Genomic DNA, 18,696 nt, shown 5'->3' with positions numbered 1-18,696 from the left:
ATTTACATATATATGTATGTATGTAACATTACAACAGAAAAAAAAGCTTACATTTTTATTTACAGCAACCCCCAGCTAAAAAAACAAACAAAAAACTTCATTCTGAAGGATGTGTGATTTTCAAGTATGGGAAATAATGTCCTCGATGGCTTCGGCTTTAAAGCTTCTGTGGAAACATGTAAAGTGCATCATTTTTATTTATCAGTGACAATTATTTTTATTGATATTAAGGAATCATAGGTTTATATTAGCTACAGTGATAGAGATATTTCATAAGGGCATGTAGACTTACAGTTAAAGAGGAGATCTGCTGTGGTTCCTGATTCGTTCTTTTTACACTCACGCCTTCTAAACTCATTCCATCTAAGAAGCTGGTGTTGATGTAGCCTTCTGATATTGAGTACATGTCATTATCATCATCCTCATCCACCCCGACACTGAAAGCTTCCTTCATCTTCTCTGGAATCAGGCAATCCAACAGAATAACTACAAAACCAATCGCTGCACACAATAAACCTGTAAACCAGAAAAGCGTGTTATTCATAAGAGAGCTGCTTTTCTCTTTTGTGAATTATAATACCTTTAATTAATGTTTCATGTATAGTCTACATCATATCACTCAGTATGCCAGAAAGACAAGTGTTAAATCACTATGCTTGACACAGGATATGTACCAGTGGCGATGGCTAACCAGAAGGAATGGCTATATACAGGTTCAAAGGATTCCGTGCCTATAGAGAAGCTGCACTGAGGGATGTTGTATATTGTGGAAAAGGAGGCCAAGGAGAAGAAGATAAAAGCTGCTGTAGCAACCGTCATGAAGCCGCCGTAGAGGATGACTGGCATTGAGAAGAGGATGTTGGCCACTATCCAGCAGCAAAAAGCTGTCCTGTGGGAAAGAGTGAGAGACACCATTCTTTACTGTACCTGTTTGCATTTGTTGAATAGGCCTTGTTTCTACATTCTGAAGACGGTGTCAACGATCACGGTGTCAGTGATCACAGTGTCTTACCACAGGGTGGCCGAAGCGTATTTGCCCGAGTACTGGTACTGATAGATGAGACTGCAGGGGCTATTGAGGGTGAACTTCTCAGCAATGTACAGGATGGGGTTGGGAAGACCTTTTTCCAGGGCATCAAAATAATCATTACCTATGACACCAGCCCATGTGAACATTTCATTGTAGTCTATAGTCTCGTTGAACTGTACGACAGGATCTCCTACAGGGACACAAATAAATATTGAAAATACAAAGCAGACCGAACTTATCGGATCAGACCAAACTTATTTGCTTATTTGATTACGTTTTTGAAAAATTCATCGCATTATATTTATAAGTCGCAGTTTAGACAGAGTTTCTGGTCAACTGACCTCTGAGTGTGATGTTAATTCCATACAGGCCCACATGCAGACCCACCTCAGCATTCACCACAGCATTACTGAAGGATTTGTACGTAGTGTTGGCCTTCAACCACCCTTCAGCCCAGTCACAGGTAAAGTTTAAAGCTGTAACAGGAAGCAATGACTTCATATTCAGTCTACTGTATAAAGCTATAATTTCAGTAGCACTTTCTTATTTCCAGCTTAATGCATAACTTAAACAGTGTCATTAGGTTTCCAGGTTATTTATTGTGATAGTACAATTTATCATTATTAAGACATATCCCAATTCAAATCATTTACAATACTGTTGTATAAGGTGAAAAGAAACAACAAATGAATGGTTATTTGATGTGTTTTGAAAAGTTAGGTTATAAAGTACTCACCAACTATAACCACTCCTACAAATAAGCTTATAATTATCCTGAATGTCCAAAGAGTCCTCTGAAAAGAGAGAGAAAAAAAAAACATCTGTAACTTGAGCTCGCAATTAGTAAAATCCTGACAAGCAAAAACAAGATTTTTGTTCTTTTAAACTGGTACAAGGAGCCTCTAAGTGATGTGCTCTTTGTTGATGGGCTCTTGTATTTGAGTGCCCTTACCGATCGGCCACGTATCCCGGGCACAATGAGGAGCAAGGTGACAAGCAGAGTCAAGAAAACCAGGATGACAGCGAAAAGGCTGCCGCTGAAAATGAACGAGGTTCTTTGTAGCGGATAGAATGGGTAAATGTCATCGTAGAAAGTCATCTTCTCTCCAAATCCGTGCGCTAAAGCTAAAAGCACACCGTGCCACAGTGAGGACAGGAGCTCAGTTACCGGTAGATACTCAGATAAGATCCTGCTGAGTGCATCATCTCTGATTTAATAATAACTGCATTACAAACATCTTGGGGGAAAAATATTGCCATAGCCTGTTTATGTGGTTACGTATTTAAAAAAAAAAAGTTTGCAAAATGATAGAAATCCGTGCGAATAGCTATTGTTATGATAATTTCTGATGTAGACTTAATTATATACAATTTTATAAATATGATCTTGTAAGCTGATCCCATTAATCTTAGACTCAGGAGTGCATTCATTTGGTGCATATTCAAAGAAGCTAAAAGTTCTACTGAAAGTAATCATTGTGGCTTACCTGTAAGAACAAGAAACAAGGCAAAGTGTGCACAAAACGTGCAGGATAGTCGCAGTCCAGGGGGAATTGTCTTTCCAAGGCGGTGAGCATCTTTTATATCCTCACACCTCCTGGGGTTCGACTTCATTTGCATAGACGGTAGGTTCAAGAATGGAGGTGTCAACCAGCAATGACCATCCCTTCTCTGATAAGTCTAGCACTTTCTTTCAGCCGCGCGTAATCTTCAGTTTTGTGCGTTTACTCCCTGCGTATTTTTCCTGCGCGCACTCAGATAACACTGCTCAGACTGTCCAGTGCTCGCTCCTGTCTGCAGCGTGAAGTGTGCCAACAGGAAATCGAACCTTTTCTTAGTTTCTCCTGCTTGTTTTTTTTTTTTTTTTTTTTAAAGCTGACTTCTCATTTCCTGCTTCTGAGTGATTTCAGACTGTGCTGAGAGTTCTCCAGGTGCCTTGTCTCCTAAAGAGCTCCACTTGGCTGCGTCTTTGTCCAGAATGGGTTTGCTCTGGAGCGCATGCTGGACACTAATCGTGCTGTCTCTGTCTCTGACAGTCTGTGCAACAGGTAAGCAAAGTGAATGGTCCTTTAATATGATTACAAGAATGAGTGTTCACCCTGTGGGAACTTAAGTTTGACTAATGCTATATTCTTGCCTAGAGATTATATCTATTAGCCAGACTAATACAGTCCTAATTTGTAAAACATTTGTAAGACAGAACAGATCCAGCAGGTGGACTGGGAGAGAAAAGCTTATGGAATATACAGAGAGTGCAGAACTCCAAGCTGTTCTTTAATGCAGTAATATTGAATGCCGTCATAGAGATAGAGCTAACAGAGTAGGAATGAGGGATTGTAGTCATAAAATTTGAATGACGAAATAGAAGTAAGCATCAATTTAGCTTTTATAACTTTTTATTGTTACTTTACTGTAAACCTTACTGTTCACATGTGCAATATCCCAGCTGTTTACTACCTTTAAATAATATTTTATTGTATCACTTACGCTAATGTTTATATTCTTTTATATTTCTGTGTATGCTCTTTTTCTTTTTACCATTTTATGCACCATAAGGACTGACCTGTACCCTGTGCAATGACAATAAAGAATCTATCTATCTATCTATCTATCTATCTATCTATCTATCTATCTATCTATCTATCTATCTATCTATCTATCTATCTATCTATCTTTAAGAAATGACAACAAACTCAGATCACCATATCCATGATATGTGTGCACATGTGACTGATAAGGCAGGTATATTACCAGTCACCAATTGGACACTGTTAATCAATTAACCTAACTATTTAATATTATTTGAATTACATTTTTGAAAAAGCAAAACACAAATCTGAAAGGTAAAAGATTCTGATTTGGCACGGTAAATAAAGTATTGAACTGATAGATTACAAGGTATAAATGTTATAGTTAAGAGCATCTAATACATATTACTTTAGCACTGCTAGTATAAAGTAAAACCCATATCATTATATACTTGATGAACTTGACCTATTGTTAGTTCTTGGAGCTAATTAGATTATATACAATTTTCATGGATTTATATAAATCCTCAATCTCATAGATGTATTGCCAGTGGATTAGTGATTTACAGTGTTTCTTTATGAATACTTTGTTTTGACTTTTTAACGTTCTATACAGGCCCACATTACACAGTACAGTGATATACTCTATATGGCCAAATGTTTGTGGACACCTGACCAGCACCCATTTGTGAACATCCCATTCCAGAACATCCCAATCTAGTCTACCGTTGCTTTTAGAATAATCCCCCACGTATCTAGGAAGGCTTTCACTGGATTTTAGTGTTGGATGGTTGTGTGGATTTTTTGGACCTTCAGGGGCAAAATCATTAATGAGGTCAGGCACTGATGTGGGCATGAAAGTCTGGTTCACAGTGAGTTTCCATCCAATTGCTTACACACAATTGGGAGTAGTAGTGGAACAACAACATGTTTCTGATATGGGGTCATTGCTTAATTAGGGTGAGTCATCTACTATGTTATTTATGCCTTCATTGTAGTTGTCTTTTCTGTCACTCAGACTCCGGCATTACTTGGGAAGTTCAGCGATATGACGGCTGGTATAATAACTTGGCCAACCATCGTCGTGGAACAGCAGGTAACAACCTGATATATAGCTAGCAGTAGTGTAAACTATGCTAGAATATTAGATACAAAGGTTTCTCGTTGGTTCTGGGATGATTAAGGGTTGAACATGGAATGCATTCTGAAATGGAAAACCTTCTGTTGTAGCTACTAACCAAAAATACTTTGAACTAGTAAGAAGTTTTCATCTAAGAAGCCTAATTGCAGCACTGTGAATGTTTGTTGAACAGGTGCACCTCTTATGCGCCTCCTGTCCGCTCACTACTCAGACGGAGTTTTTCAAATTCAGGGATTGCATCTACCCAATGCACGGCTAATCAGTAACACAGTGTCACGTGGCCCCTCAGGCTACCTATCAGTCCAGAACCGAACAGTTCTTTCATTGTTTTTTGGTGAGTGACACCTTAATTACACACATATAAGTTTACTATAGCAAAAGTCTGTCAGACAGTTTATGCTGACAGTCCTGGATTTTTTTGACTGAAGCATTATACAATGTTTCATTCTGACACAAATATCAAATATCCTGCTGGCCATTAGGTTTTCATGTGATGTATGAGATTGTGGAATCTCGAAGACCTGGTTGCCCTGCTGAGTTCATGCACATCCCAGTCCCAAAGGATGACCCTGTCTTTGGCTATAACTCCACAGAGCAGGTCATTCTCCAGTTCCAGCGTGTACAGTGGGACCATAGTAGTGGACAGAGTCCAAACAACCCTAGAAATCAGGTAAAACCTAATGAAGCGCTGAGCATACTGAATTTAGGTTAAAGACAAGAACTATGTCTGGATACCAACATTTAAAGCCACTGATTTATTTTGTACATAATAAATGAAGTAACATAAAATATATTTATGACAGATAGAATAGAAAAAGTGTCCAGGTGTTCATAGAAACATTTCTGATGTAGAAATGAACTTGTTTAGCGACTAATAGACGTTTAATATATTTTATCCATGTTCCAATTTGTTTGTTTGTTTCTTCCTTTTTTTTAAATTGAAACTCCCAAACCTATATTACTCACTTTTGTGACTGCATACCTTTTATATCAGTTTCTAACATGCTTCAGGTGAATAACTAAAAAAAACCCGAAAGCTCATTTCTTTAACAGGTGAACCATGTGACAGCATGGATTGATGGCAGCTCAATTTATGGCACCTCCAGTTCTTGGTGTGATGCCCTGAGGAGTTTCCATGGAGGACGTCTGTCTGCAGGCTCTTCTAAAATGCCAAAGAAGACAACCAGTAGCAATTTCATGTGGAGCCCTCCAAACCCCTGCACTGGACAGACTGGTCCAGAGGGGCTCTATGGTAAAAACATTAGCGAATTAAAGTTTTAGGCCTTTGGGTAATTTCACTCAACTGTAGTTAGGATGGTGGAGTTTCAACATGATACCTGTACTGAAGTGAATGTTTTCTATGTTTATTCAAACTAATAACAGTACAATGTTTTCTGAAAGTTTAGAATGACCTCATTTATCCTATAAAACAGGCTCAACCTTCAAAACAGTCTTTTTATGTTGTCCACCTGGTCCTACTTTTTTGCTAAACCTCATCAAATACTACAATGACTGTATTGTTGTTGTTTGTGTTGGCTTTTTATGGTGCTGTTCTTTATTTCTGCCACATAATCTGTGGTAATGCATGTCTCAATGAACTTAAGTACTTGAGCAATGTCTAGATAGCAAAATGCTATCCTAGAGAGCTTGTCTGCTTTAAGAAACATGTTTACCAAATTGTCAGATATGTGCCTTAAGAATCGCTTATATCACATATCACAGGATTTCTTTCAGTAGCCAGAGCTCTATATGCAAATTACATAAACAGAATACATATCAGAGTCAGGTTTACTGGCCAAGTATGTTTTTACACACACAATGAATTTGGTACCGGCTGTTGGTGACAACTCCAAAGTACAGACATAAGACGTATAGTAATTTTTAAAACGTCTACCAGCCAAGTTTCAGCCAAACATGTAAAATAAACAGTGCAGGTGTGAAGCATCATAATCTTGTGTTTTGTATTGTGTTTACTGATCATTATGTCTTCACAGAATTTGGGAATGCCTGGGCCAATGAGAATATCTTCACAGTAGCCGAGGCAATTGTTTGGTTTCGTTACCATAATTATCTTGCTACTCAACTCCACAAGGAACACCCATCGTGGTCAGATGAGGAGCTTTTCCAAAATGCCAGGAAGAGGGTTATTGCCACATTTCAGGTAGAAAGAAAAGTCATCTGTTATTTAGAAACCACAAGGAGCCGAGGGAAGTATCAATTTGTTAGTCTGTCCACCTGTATGGTTGCCTCATGCACTTTCTGCAACAGGGCTTAAGCCAGTTTTTGTTTGACTTACAAGCTACTTCGGGTGCAAAATAAATAACTGCCCAAGTCGTGAGTCAGTTCATGATACTGAAAGGTGAAGAAATCTATGGACTTTAACAAGAGTCGATACCTGAGACAGATTAGTATTTGATATGTTTGTATGGTTTATCTCTCCATAAACAATGCAATACTCTTTTCTTTGTTCATTAGAACATCGCATTCTATGAATGGCTGCCTGCATATCTAGGAGTCTCAGTGTCCCCATACCCAGGTGAGAGGTCAAAGGAACTGTGTGTGTGTGTGTGTGTGTGTGAGTTTTTATATATTGGTTGGAACCAAATATTTCCACAAGGATAGGAATATCTGATCATTTTGTCTGTGTCAATATTCTTTCTTATGTTTAGGCAACTTTTATGTAAAAAAAACCAAAACAAAACAAAAAAAGACAAGTGTGGATATACTGTAGCATTAATTTGTTGTATTAATAATTAATTCAATGGAAGGTCCTCTCAAGAAATATATTATAGACATGTGTGCGTGTGTTTGTGTGCGTGCAGGTGTGCACGTGTGTGTGTGTGTACAACATGTGGTTAGCTGATATGCTCTACTTAGCTGTGGTTCAGTGAGTTACCACTTGAGGTTCTGTTTAATGAGCACAATGGGCTTTAGCTACGTCAGTGAAGGTTAACGTAAGTCAGGGTTATAATTTCTGCTGAGGAAGCTATTTTTTTGGATTATCCTTCCTGCAGAAACAGAACATTTATAGTCTTAAAGGATGTATCAAACATCTAAATTAAGTATTCATTAGAATTCAGATGCATTCCATAGAAACTTTTTTGCCCAAATCAGACTTGTCATAACAGTGCATCATATATAGACTTGTGTACATGCAGTAATCTGGTAACACTGACTATAACATTTCTTGAATGCAATCGTGATTTTCTTGAAAAAAAATTCTAGGCTATCAGCAATCTGTGGATCCAGGAATTTCTCCAGAGTTTAGGATTGTAACAACGTGTTTTGATTTAACTCTGCTGCCCTCTGGTGTTTATATGAGGTAACACATTAAAAAAACACACTTTGGATCTATAATGTAGATGCCTTGATTTGAATTGGTTGTGTATTTCTCAGGGATGTTTAAAAATTCACATTTTCTTATTTATTGTTGACTTATTATATTTTTAGAAACAGAACTTGTCACTACAGAAAGGTTGTGAACTCTGATGGGAGTATCTCTCCAGCACTGCGCTTTTGCAACAGCTTTTGGAACAGAGACGTGAGTCAGGCATAAATAAACAAATGTTTTTTTTCCTTTAACATTTGAGATCAACACTATTTCAAATGTAAAGATGAAGCAGCTTTTTAAAATTTGATTCCTTTCTGTAGAACCCAAATATAAAATCTCACCAAGATGTGGATGATCTGATAATGGGTATGGCTTCACAGACAGCTGAGAGAGAGGACAACATAATTGCTGAGGATATTCGAGGTTACTCTTTTTGTTGCTCCCTTCTCTTCTAGTTATTCTAATGAAGTGATGAATGTATATATATATATATATGTATATGTATGTATATGTATATATAGTATCTCACAGTGATTACACCCCTCTCATTTTTGTTAATATTTTATTATATTTTTTCATGTGACCACACTGTAGTACAATGTAGTGAGTGTACATCTTGTATAACAGTGTAAATTTGCTGTCCCCTCAAAATAACAACACACAGCCGTTAATGTCTAAAACCGCTGGCCACAAAAGTGAGTACACCCCTAAGTGAAAATGTCCAAATTGGGCCCGAAGTGTCAATATTTTGTCTGGGCACCGTTATTTTCCAGCACTGCCTTAACTCTCTTGGGCATGGAGTTCACCAGAGCATCAAAGTTTGCCACTGGAGTCCTCTTCCACGCCTCCATGAGGACATCACAGAGCTGGTGGATGTTAGAGACCTTGCGCTCCTCCACCTTCCGTTTGAGGATGCCTCACAGACACTCAATAGGGTTTAGGTCTGGAGACATGCTTGGCCAGTGCATCACCTTTACCCTCAGCTTCTTTAGCAAGGCAGTGTTCATCTTGCAGGTGTCTTCAGTGTTGTCACATAAAAATATATAAAAAAAAATTTGAGGGGTGTACTCACTTCTGTGAGATACTGTATATAGTATATAATATAGTATATTATTTATTTATTTATTTATTTATTTATTTATTTATTTATTTATTTATTTATTAATTATTTTTTTTGTTTTCATATCTCAATGAACTTAAGTACAATTTTTTATAATTTAAATTGGTCATTTAATCTCTTTTACCTTTGCTGTGCAGATTACATGTACGGTTCCTTGCAGTTATCACGCACTGATGCTGTGGCTATGGCCATTCAGAGAGGGCGAGACTTTGGGCTGAACAGCTATAACCATGTTAGAGAGGCCCTCAACCTTCCACCTGTCAAGACCTGGGGAGAGATTAATCCCAACCTGAACAAAACTAATCCAGAGGTAAAATACCTTTATTCATGAAATGTCATATTTATTAACTACATCTATATTTCTTTCCTCTAACAGTCCAGTATTTTTTTCAATATCTGGTTTTGCTGTAGTTATTTTTGGAGCTGTCCAAGCTGTATGAAAATGATATCAACAAGTTGGAGCTGTTTGTAGGAGTTCTGTTGGAGATAAATCAGGGACCAGGTCCAGTGATTTCCTCCATTGTCCAGGACCAGTTTGAACGCATCAGAAATGCAGACCGATTCTGGTTTGAAAACAAACAAAATGGGTAGGATATTTATTACATGAAAAACATGTCACATTTTCTTATTATTTTCTGTGAATTATTTAAAAAAAAAAATTAAACTGCTGAATTTTTAAAACTCAGCAAGAATTTCTATTGCAAGAATTTTGTAGACTAATTCAATTGCAAGTCATTCAGCGGAGAGCATTTTATAACCTGGATTTTATTCTGTATCATTCTACATTGCACTGATTAACCTCGTGGATGTGTCCTAAAAATTAATAATGGCTTCAGTGGTGCACTAAGCATTTATTTAGCATGTAGTGTACAGTTTGGTACTGGGGTCCAAATATCTGGTGAAAAAGCCAATCCTCTTCTGCTGTTTTGGCTAAAACTGAATAGCCAAAAATCAGAATAATAAATGTACACACCAAAGTGAGTAAACTCCTCGAATGACTCACTCTAGCCTGAGGTGAAATACATACAAACAACTTCTATTAATCCATAGCTGGCTATAATCAGCTTAACAACCTCTAAGCCGGCAATATAACAATATAATATAATCTAATAAGTCAGTATCATGAATAAATATAAATTTGAGAATAATGATTTTTCAGCAATAAAAAAAGATTTCTAAATGAAACATTTCACGAATCTTAGCTGATATATGGTGTCTGTGCTTTCTTTACAGCTTGTTTACAGAGGAGGAGATCCAAGCTATAAGAAAAACCACATATTATGATGTACTTCTTAGGACCACGACCGCAAAGAGTGGAGACCTACAAGAGAATGTGTTTTTTTGGCTAGATGGTACAATTAACTCAAAACACACATATCACCCATTATTACTTGTACTTAATGCTTTCAGATATTTCAACCTCTCATTCTCTGTCACCAACAGGTGATCCCTGCCCTCAGCCTCAGCTAATCACAGCCTCCATGCTTTACCCTTGTATTAATGCTACTACTATGAGTTACTTTGACAGTGGCAGCAAAGCAAGCTTTGGTATTTTTGTCATTGCCGTTTTCTTCTTCCCTGTAGGTCAGTACGCCTGTAAACGTGTGTATTAAATTAGATACAAAGCTGAAATCTTTAAACTTTCATCAGTGGTTCAAAAATATACTTATTTGTTGTTCCTCTTTAAATTTAAACAGTGAGTTTCCTCATGGCTTACGTAGTGGCCTATATGCGGAAAACCAAGTACAAAAGGTTTCTGAAAAGGACCCAAGGCCTCACAAGAGACAAAAAAAACCACACTCATGGAATCCGAGGTAGTTAGTTCAGCCCACATTATTTCTACTTGATATGTTGTTATCAGAGAAGTCTTACAAAGGCAATTCTTCCTGTGCTCATTATTTATCCAGCCTATGAGTGGCAAGGATATTCGGAGTCTCCTCAGTGTGTCAGTCTGGAGATTGATGAAAAGAAACGGCTTCAGATTTATGGGGAAAATGGGTCCCCTGTGCGCACTCATAACATCGGCACTCAAGACCTCCTCGAGGTGTTTCTGTCCAACGATCACCAGCACCGTGCCCTACTTCTGAAGATCCCCAAGGAATATGATCTGGTAGGAAATAATTCCGTTGAATATTTCCACATATTTAAATCCACTACAAATCACTTGCAGTAAGTAAAATCTGATGTGTTAAGACATGTGAACTGTGAAAATGCCGTAATCCGAATGTATTCAAAATGTCTTCAGGTTTTGTTTTTTGAGAACATTGTGCAGAGATCACAGTTTGTGGAACAGCTGCAGTCTGACCTGAAGGAAATGAGCCAGAATCTTATAGTGACCGAGATGAGCGAGAAAGAATTGCTGAAGGAGGCTGTGAACAAAGAGCAGCGAGCTCAGATCGTAGAGACTTTTTTCAGACAGGCATTTGCAAAGGTAGAGACTGGATACCCCAATTAGTGATTATGTGTGTGCTTTTGTGTGTGTTACGAATAAATTAGCTTGAGCCTGCTTCCTGCTGCAATAGAGTTTGTATATGAATTTGAAGTTTTTTTATTTCTTTCTGTGCCTTAGATACTAGATATTGATAAAAGTGATGCAGGAGACCTTAGTGGTGTTTCCTCCAAGAGAACTAAAGAAGCTCTTCAGTGTGAACTCACAGGATCTGAGTTTGCCAATGCACTTGGGATGAAACCTGACTCGCCTTTTGTGGAGTCCATGTTTTCTCTGGCAGATAAGGATGGCAATGGATACCTCTCTTTTCAAGAGTTCTTCGATGTTCTGGTCATTTTCATGAAAGGTCAACTTATTAACATTATGTCTGGCCCAATAAAGGACGTGTTCTTAAACGTGTTATCTATTGCTTTTGAATACTGTTAAACCTCATTGTAACCTTATTTTTTCTCAGGAACCCCAGAGGAGAAGTCCAAGCTCCTGTTCTCCATGCATGACATTAAAGGAGAAGGTTTCCTGTCTAAGGAAGATTTTTGTTCTTTACTCAGGTAAATATCGACTTCTTTTTTGAGCTCTAATGATAAATGAATTTGTCATAGTGTTCATTGTATAAAGCCTTACTTAGAATTATTTTATATTGCAGTATGCAATTAATGCAAAATGCAAATTTTCAGGATATCCATGCAGGTCAAGTTTTCCCTTGTATTTCCATATATCTGCATAGGTCTTTTTTGGAGATATCCAGTAATGTCCTCTCTAAGAACCAGGCAGAGGAGGCTATAGCAGCTATGCTTCATGCGGCAGGCTTTGATAACAAAGATCACATCACATGGAAAGACTTTCACCTCTTATTACAAGATCATGAGAATGTCCTGCAGTTTGCACAACTTAATATCAAAGGTGTTTTTATCTGAAGATCACATCAGTATATTGCGCTCAAAGTCTCTTTAATGCAATTCACTTTGTGTACAAACCATCTAAAAGGTCGATTTTGCCATCTGCTTATTCTTTTATCTTATTTCCAAGCTGTTTCTGAATGTAATGGCTCTCTGTCCCCTGCTGAGCTCAATTTCCTTTTTGATAGCATCACTGTAGAGCAGCTCAGTGTAATTGGAAGCATTCAACTTTGTGATACAGCTATAGAAATAGCCAGATGGTAGCCCATAATTTTTCTATACTAGTGAGAATGTGGCTAATTGTCCAATATCCATCCTGTTTTTAGGTTCTGCTGAGCTGGTGTTTAATTTGCTGTTTCTTGTGCTATCTTTGTCATATAACTGCAGGAATGGAAATGCATTACATGAACAGACTGAGCCAACATCGTGTATCTTTTATTGTCACAAAGACTCAGAGGTAAATATTAAAAAATAAAAAATAAAAAAATAAAAAGTGTGTTCAAATTTATCTCAAATGATGTATTTGTTCACAATATGAACATCTGTCTTCTTTTATTTTTTCAGTTCCTCTTTTAGAAAAGATGGTGACTTTGTGTACAATTGTCCTGTAGATGATGGACAGGAACTTCGCCAAAGAAAAAAGTGAGATTTTAAGTAACCTGTTTTTCCCCCTAGTATTCTGTTTGAAATGACTGGTTTCTTATCTAATGCATGCCATTTAGGAGTACAAAGACATCACAGATTATTAGATTGCTGCCTTATTGTTTTACAAACACGATCTATTATTTGTCATGTCACATGTCCAGATATCCATGCATGATTACAGTATGATCCACTGGGCTTTACCTAAGCTACAGTGATCCCTGTAATTTTCAGATTACCATCCTAAAACCAGCTGTGTTTGTGGGCTTGATGTAATGCAATGACATGATGTCTGCTAAATTTCACTATGAATTAAATCATGTTATAACCAGTCATATATGGTCTGAATACCTGGCATATGGAATCACTTGAAGTAAGAGTTTATAATCACCCAACAGTGTACTCATTACTCATTTTTTCCAGATCGGGCTTCTCCAACCCTAAGCTGTATGTAAAGCCTCAGAGAGCACGATACATCAGGAGTCGTGTCCAACAGAAGATCCAACAGTTTAAACGTTTTGTGGAAAACTACCGTCGCCATATTGTATGCATTGGTGTCATCTATGGGATCACTGTTGGGGTTGTTCTGGAGAGATGCTATTGTGAGTCTATGTAACCAAAATTGCAGCAGAGTTTACATCATAAATCATGAGTTTGTTAAGCCTATTTTAGATTTGTATTAATTTATTTACTAAATGTCTGTCGTTGAATTGATTTGAATTTAATTCAAACTAATCTCTCTGTTTGTAGTCTACAGTTTTCAGGCTCGCACTTCCGGTGTAACAGAATCCTCCATGGTGGGCATCATAGTGTCCCGAGGTTCTGCGGCTGCCATCTCTTTCTTGTTCCCCTACATGCTCCTCACAGTGTGTCGCAACCTCATAACCATGTGCAGGGAAACCTTCCTCAACAGATTCATTCCCTTTGACTCTGCTATAGATCTGCATCGCCTCATGGCGATGACGGCTATCGTCCTTACAGGTCAGGGATGTAAAGGTTAAAACTTCTTGGCAAAATTTTGGTTGCTATTGTGCTTGGGTTTATTGTGTATAGCGTGTATAATCTCCATATCACATGCACTTAGAAATCACACATGGAATTCAAAAAGTAAAACAATGGTAATCTGAGATTTTTGTCAGTTCAGGGGAAATACGGGATAATTGATTTGTTTACACTGCAGCTATGAACATGTCGTTTAATCTACACAGCACGTTTCAGAGTCATTTCTTCTTTAACAACAGAAGCTGGTCTGTTACGTTTGCTGTATAATAATGTGTGTGAATCACTCATTTGGTACTTCAGAATTTCTCATTTTTATGATCATTATTCTAACATGTATTTCTTCTCATCCTATAGTTACGCACAGCTTGGGACATTTAGTCAATCTTTACATATTTTCTATCAGCGAGCTCAGCATCCTTGCCTGCATGTTTCCCCAAGTGTTTTCCAATAATGGGTAAATTGTCAATATCTTTGTTCATATTGACTTTACACAAAATAACCATAAGCTTACACTGCTGGAAAGACCCATGTCTTAGAATACATGTGCAAATTGTTTACAGGTCAGAGCAACCATTAAGATGGACCTTTTGGTTCTTTTGTACAGTACCAGGTAGGGCTACTGTTTACTGAGTGTGTAGTAGTGGTTTGAGGGTGTGTACAAGTATTTTATGTCTCATTTAAGGGTGTGTACATGTATTTTATATCTCATTCTTATTCTTCTTCTCTTGCAGGCATAACAGGAATCATTCTTCTCTTTTTCTTAGCTTTTATGTATGTCTTTGCCTCGCACTACTTCAGACGTATTAGTTTCAGAGGGTTTTGGATCACACACTATATTTATGTGCTTATTTATGTCCTGGTGAGAAAAAACCTGAATAATCTGATAAGCCTTTACTAGGGTGAGATGTTGTTTTGCGGTAGGACTATTAAATAAAGAAATGCTCTTTGGCGTTTTCTTTCTGGCAGACAGTGATTCATGGCAGCTTTGCCCTCCTTCAAGAGCCACGATTTCATATCTACCTGATCCCTCCTGCACTCCTCTTCCTCCTGGATAAGCTCATCAGCCTCAGCAGGAAGAAGGTGGAGATCCCAGTGCTGAATGCTGAGCTGCTCCCCTCAGGTACTGGATATTACATACATGCTTAAGAAACAGCAGCATATGCTTCAGGATTTATTTTTCCTAATCTGCTTTAGCTACTTTCCGTCATGGTGTGAGTCACTATTTGAATTTCCTCTATGGCAGATGTGACATATCTAGAATTTAAGCGCCCCCAGGGATTTACCTACCGTTCAGGACAGTGGGTGCGTGTGGCCTGTCTGGAGTTGGGCTCAGATGAGTACCACCCCTTCACACTGACCTCAGCACCTCATGAGGACACCCTCAGCCTACATATCCGCGCTGTGGGACCATGGACCAGCAAGTTGCGAGAGATCTACAGCATGGAGAGACTGAAGGATCTCGGGACTTATCCTAAAGTAGGAGGCAGCATTTCTATATTTTTTTCCATTTTTTTCAGCTCTGCATAAAGCAAACTTGTTTAATAAATATAGTTAACTCCATTGCTTGATTTAATTGCTACAGTTCTGATGTGGGGGTGTGCTAAAACATTTTAATCTCCTCAGCTGTATCTGGATGGACCGTTTGGGGAGGGCCACCAGGAATGGAAAGACTTTGAGGTGTCCGTTCTAGTGGGAGGAGGCATTGGAGTAACTCCATTTGCTTCCATACTAAAGGATCTAGTTTTCAAATCTTCTGCAAAACTCAAAGTTCAATGCAAAAAGGTACTGAAATGTAATCAATCGACATCAAAGCACATTTTCAACAGTTTATATGACTCTTTAGCATTTGCCTTGACTTTATGATTGATTTTCTTAGTACCTTGCTTAGTTGTTAGAGAATAAAATGTGCACAATCTTTCTACAGGTTTATTTTATCTGGGTGACACGGACTCAGCGTCAGTTTGAGTGGGTGTTGGATCTCATAAGAGAAGTTGAGGAGATGGATTCACAGGAACTGGTGTCTGTACACATCTATATCACTCAGCTGGCAGAAAAGTTTGACCTGAGGACCACCATGCTTGTAGGGAACTTCTCCGAAATGAAATGTTGAAAACAAAAATGTTTATTAGCACACTTTTGAACTAGCTGATGTTACCCTGCATAATTATATTAACACTGTATTCATTTTAATGATATTGATTTATAACCCTAATATTTTTTCTCTTTACCCTTAGTATGTATGTGAGCGCCATTTCCAGAAGGTGTCGAACCGGAGTCTGTTTACTGGCCTGCGTTCTGTCACACACTTTGGTCGTCCACCATTTTTGGCTTTCTTCAGCTCCCTACAGGAAGTTCACCCAGAGGTGCCATGCATTCTTAGACATATTTCCTATAACTATTGTTAGGTCACAATTTTCCATCTGTGTAGGCTGCTGTTAGTAATAAGATCTCTAGCCCATTAATAATTCAGAAAAGATCAACTTGATATTGATGATTCACCCCATAATAACTCATATGAGCTTTTACAATATAGGCATTTATATATAATTTACCATTATTTAAAATATTCATCCATCTACTTTAATTATTTCCAATGAATTAGGTTGTACAAGTTATTATACATTGACCTTTATTTAATCTGAACAAACTGAATGTCTCCTAACCCCTAATTCCTTTATTTCATTTCATTGCTGAAGGTGGGGAAGATAGGTGTCTTCAGTTGTGGTCCACCAGGACTGACAAAGAATGTAGAGAAAGCCTGCCAGCAGATAAACAAACGAGATCAAGCACATTTCATTCATCATTTTGAGAACTTCTAGCTTGACTGTTTGCTCCTAAATTTATGTTTGGATAACAATAATCTGTTCAGTCAACAGTAAATTTACTACAATTCACTGACCTTCATTTTACTTAATTCTTTCTTCAGATTAGAAAGATCAAGCAGATTACGTCATTTATTTTAAAACATCTAACTTGATTATTGATCTGAAATGTACTGTTACTAACAATGAACAATAAAAATAACTAGTTATAAATGTGTTGATGTTATGAGATGCATTGAATTTACTTGATAGCATAGTGCAATACTGTTAGAGATTAGAGATTTAAATGTGATTCATGTAATTCAATTTTCCTTCTGAGCTTCACTGTGATAAAAGGGCAATTTGTGCTTAATATATGATACTTGAATACTAAATAAAATTTCAGTGAAAGTGTCATTTCTGTATATTAGACCTATAACATGTTTCATTGGGTGTTATAGTAATACCAGTTGCAAAAGATATTGGGGCAAAAACTCTTGAACAAAGCTGCGGACACACAGCACACACAGAAGCGGTTGAATAAAAGCTCTAGTTACTAACGTCCTGCTCAATTAAACATACAAACATACACTCATCATATAGAATATCAGTATATATAAAAATAACACTAAATATTATTCTAATTATCATGATATGCAAACAATTCAATAAACCTTACAATATATGTTAAAAAGAAAAAAGAAAAAAAGAAAAAACTAAAATAATACTACTAATAAAAAGAATAATAAATGAATAATATACAGTGTCTTGTCAAGCTAAGTTAATTTTTTTTTTTTTTTTTTTTTTTTTTAATTATGCAAACAGACAATTACAATATTAGATGCAAAATACAAATACTAAGACCAACGAAACAAAACGTGCGTGTGTGTGTGTGTTTGTGTAAAACTGTAAGTGTAACTGGGTGTGGGAGTGGAGATATATGAATGAAGGAGCATGTAGGGAAGTACAACAAATATAAACTGTATACGTATATATACATACATATATATATATATATAAAAATCAAAGAGGAATATATATATTAATTTAAATAATAATAATTATAATGACAATAATAATGATAAAGATAGTAATAGTATCACACAAAAAAAAAAAAAAAAAAAAAAAACAGTGACAGTATCAACAGTAATAATAATAATAATAATAATTATAATGAAAAACCCAATTAATAAGAAATAGTAATATAGTATTAGCAGTAGTAGTAATAATAAACATATTTACAAATATACTCATTTCCTCCAGAGTGAAGGGGAGGTTAAAGGATCAGGAAGAGGACAAATAGAAATAATAATGCAAATAGCATTTAATAATGCAAAAAGACAAATAGCAATAATAATGCTGATACAGCCATTAATAGTAATGATAATAGTAGTACTTATAATAGCAACGATAATAATAATAATAATAATAATAATAATAATAATAATAATAATAATAATAATAACGGTAATATTGATACGGCTATTAATGATTAGGTATTATAAAGCTGCTTCTGATACCCCTCATGGCCATGGCATAGTATAGACCCCCGCCAGCGTCATATTACAACGGGCTATCAAAGTGAGGTGCTGCCGGGTCCAGGGTCCCAAAATCCATCCCCATCCCCAGCCGTCCCACACATGCCCCGCTTACCCTGTTTGTGTGTGTTTGTTTGTTTTTTTTTGGCTTTCATTGTTATAATCATGATATGTTTATGTCAACTAGTGTATGATGCATTAAAAAAGCATGGCGTGTA

General features: G+C 37.0%; 2 protein-coding genes across 4 annotated transcripts; one reads left to right on the top strand and one right to left on the bottom strand.

Annotated features, from left to right (window-relative positions):
* Positions 1–29: 29 nt before the first annotated feature.
* duox2 (dual oxidase 2) lies at positions 30–2,650 on the bottom strand. 3 transcript variants are annotated; one of them, XM_060887432.1, is made up of 8 exons: positions 2,518–2,650; positions 1,983–2,155; positions 1,767–1,824; positions 1,372–1,506; positions 1,013–1,220; positions 675–889; positions 293–516; positions 30–166 (listed from the first exon to the last, which is right to left on the bottom strand). In XM_060887432.1, the coding sequence occupies exons 1-8, from the start codon at positions 2,648–2,650 to the stop codon at positions 158–160; spliced, it is 1,155 nt and encodes a 384-aa protein (XP_060743415.1). In that variant the 3' UTR covers positions 30–157. The 3 variants fall into 3 exon arrangements, with proteins under 3 accessions (XP_060743415.1, XP_060743417.1, XP_060743416.1); XM_060887434.1 differs by having other exon boundaries at positions 732–889; positions 2,518–2,593; XM_060887433.1 differs by having other exon boundaries at positions 71–163.
* A 133-nt stretch (positions 2,651–2,783) lies between these two features.
* Positions 2,784–17,343, top strand: duox (dual oxidase). Its single transcript, XM_060886707.1, has 33 exons — positions 2,784–3,078; positions 4,577–4,654; positions 4,872–5,033; positions 5,182–5,369; positions 5,753–5,951; positions 6,694–6,860; positions 7,175–7,235; positions 7,925–8,021; positions 8,150–8,240; positions 8,351–8,453; positions 9,288–9,460; positions 9,562–9,737; positions 10,384–10,502; positions 10,594–10,734; positions 10,848–10,964; positions 11,058–11,260; positions 11,396–11,581; positions 11,720–11,945; positions 12,054–12,147; positions 12,324–12,499; positions 12,883–12,952; positions 13,060–13,137; positions 13,561–13,739; positions 13,888–14,118; positions 14,494–14,593; positions 14,700–14,749; positions 14,871–14,998; positions 15,106–15,259; positions 15,383–15,615; positions 15,763–15,921; positions 16,064–16,219; positions 16,374–16,502; positions 16,836–17,343. Exons 1-33 carry the CDS (start codon positions 3,009–3,011, stop codon positions 16,956–16,958), a joined length of 4,617 nt encoding a protein of 1,538 aa, XP_060742690.1. The 5' UTR covers positions 2,784–3,008; the 3' UTR covers positions 16,959–17,343.
* The last annotated feature ends 1,353 nt before the right edge of the window (positions 17,344–18,696 follow it).

The sequence above is a fragment of the Tachysurus vachellii genome, chromosome 14, assembly GCF_030014155.1.
Source record: "Tachysurus vachellii isolate PV-2020 chromosome 14, HZAU_Pvac_v1, whole genome shotgun sequence".
NCBI lineage: Eukaryota > Metazoa > Chordata > Actinopteri > Siluriformes > Bagridae > Tachysurus > Tachysurus vachellii.
The sequence above is the reverse complement of the archived record's forward strand: the minus strand, read 5'-3'. Positions and strand labels throughout refer to the sequence as shown.

Coding starts and splice junctions, on each gene's coding strand:
- duox (XM_060886707.1), top strand. CDS start 3,009: ATGGGTTTGCTCTGGAGCGCATGCTGGACACTAATCGTGCTGTCTCTG. Junction 9,461..9,561: donor TGAACAAAACTAATCCAGAG/GTAAAATACCTT, acceptor GTTTTGCTGTAG/TTATTTTTGGAGCTGTCCAA. Junction 16,220..16,373: donor ACCTGAGGACCACCATGCTT/GTAGGGAACTTC, acceptor CTTTACCCTTAG/TATGTATGTGAGCGCCATTT.
- duox2 (XM_060887432.1), bottom strand. CDS start 2,650: ATGCAAATGAAGTCGAACCCCAGGAGGTGTGAGGATATAAAAGATGCT. Junction 2,156..2,517: donor CTTGTTTCTTGTTCTTACAG/GTAAGCCACAAT, acceptor GTGTGCTTTTAG/CTTTAGCGCACGGATTTGGA. Junction 1,825..1,982: donor CCGGGATACGTGGCCGATCG/GTAAGGGCACTC, acceptor CTCTCTTTTCAG/AGGACTCTTTGGACATTCAG.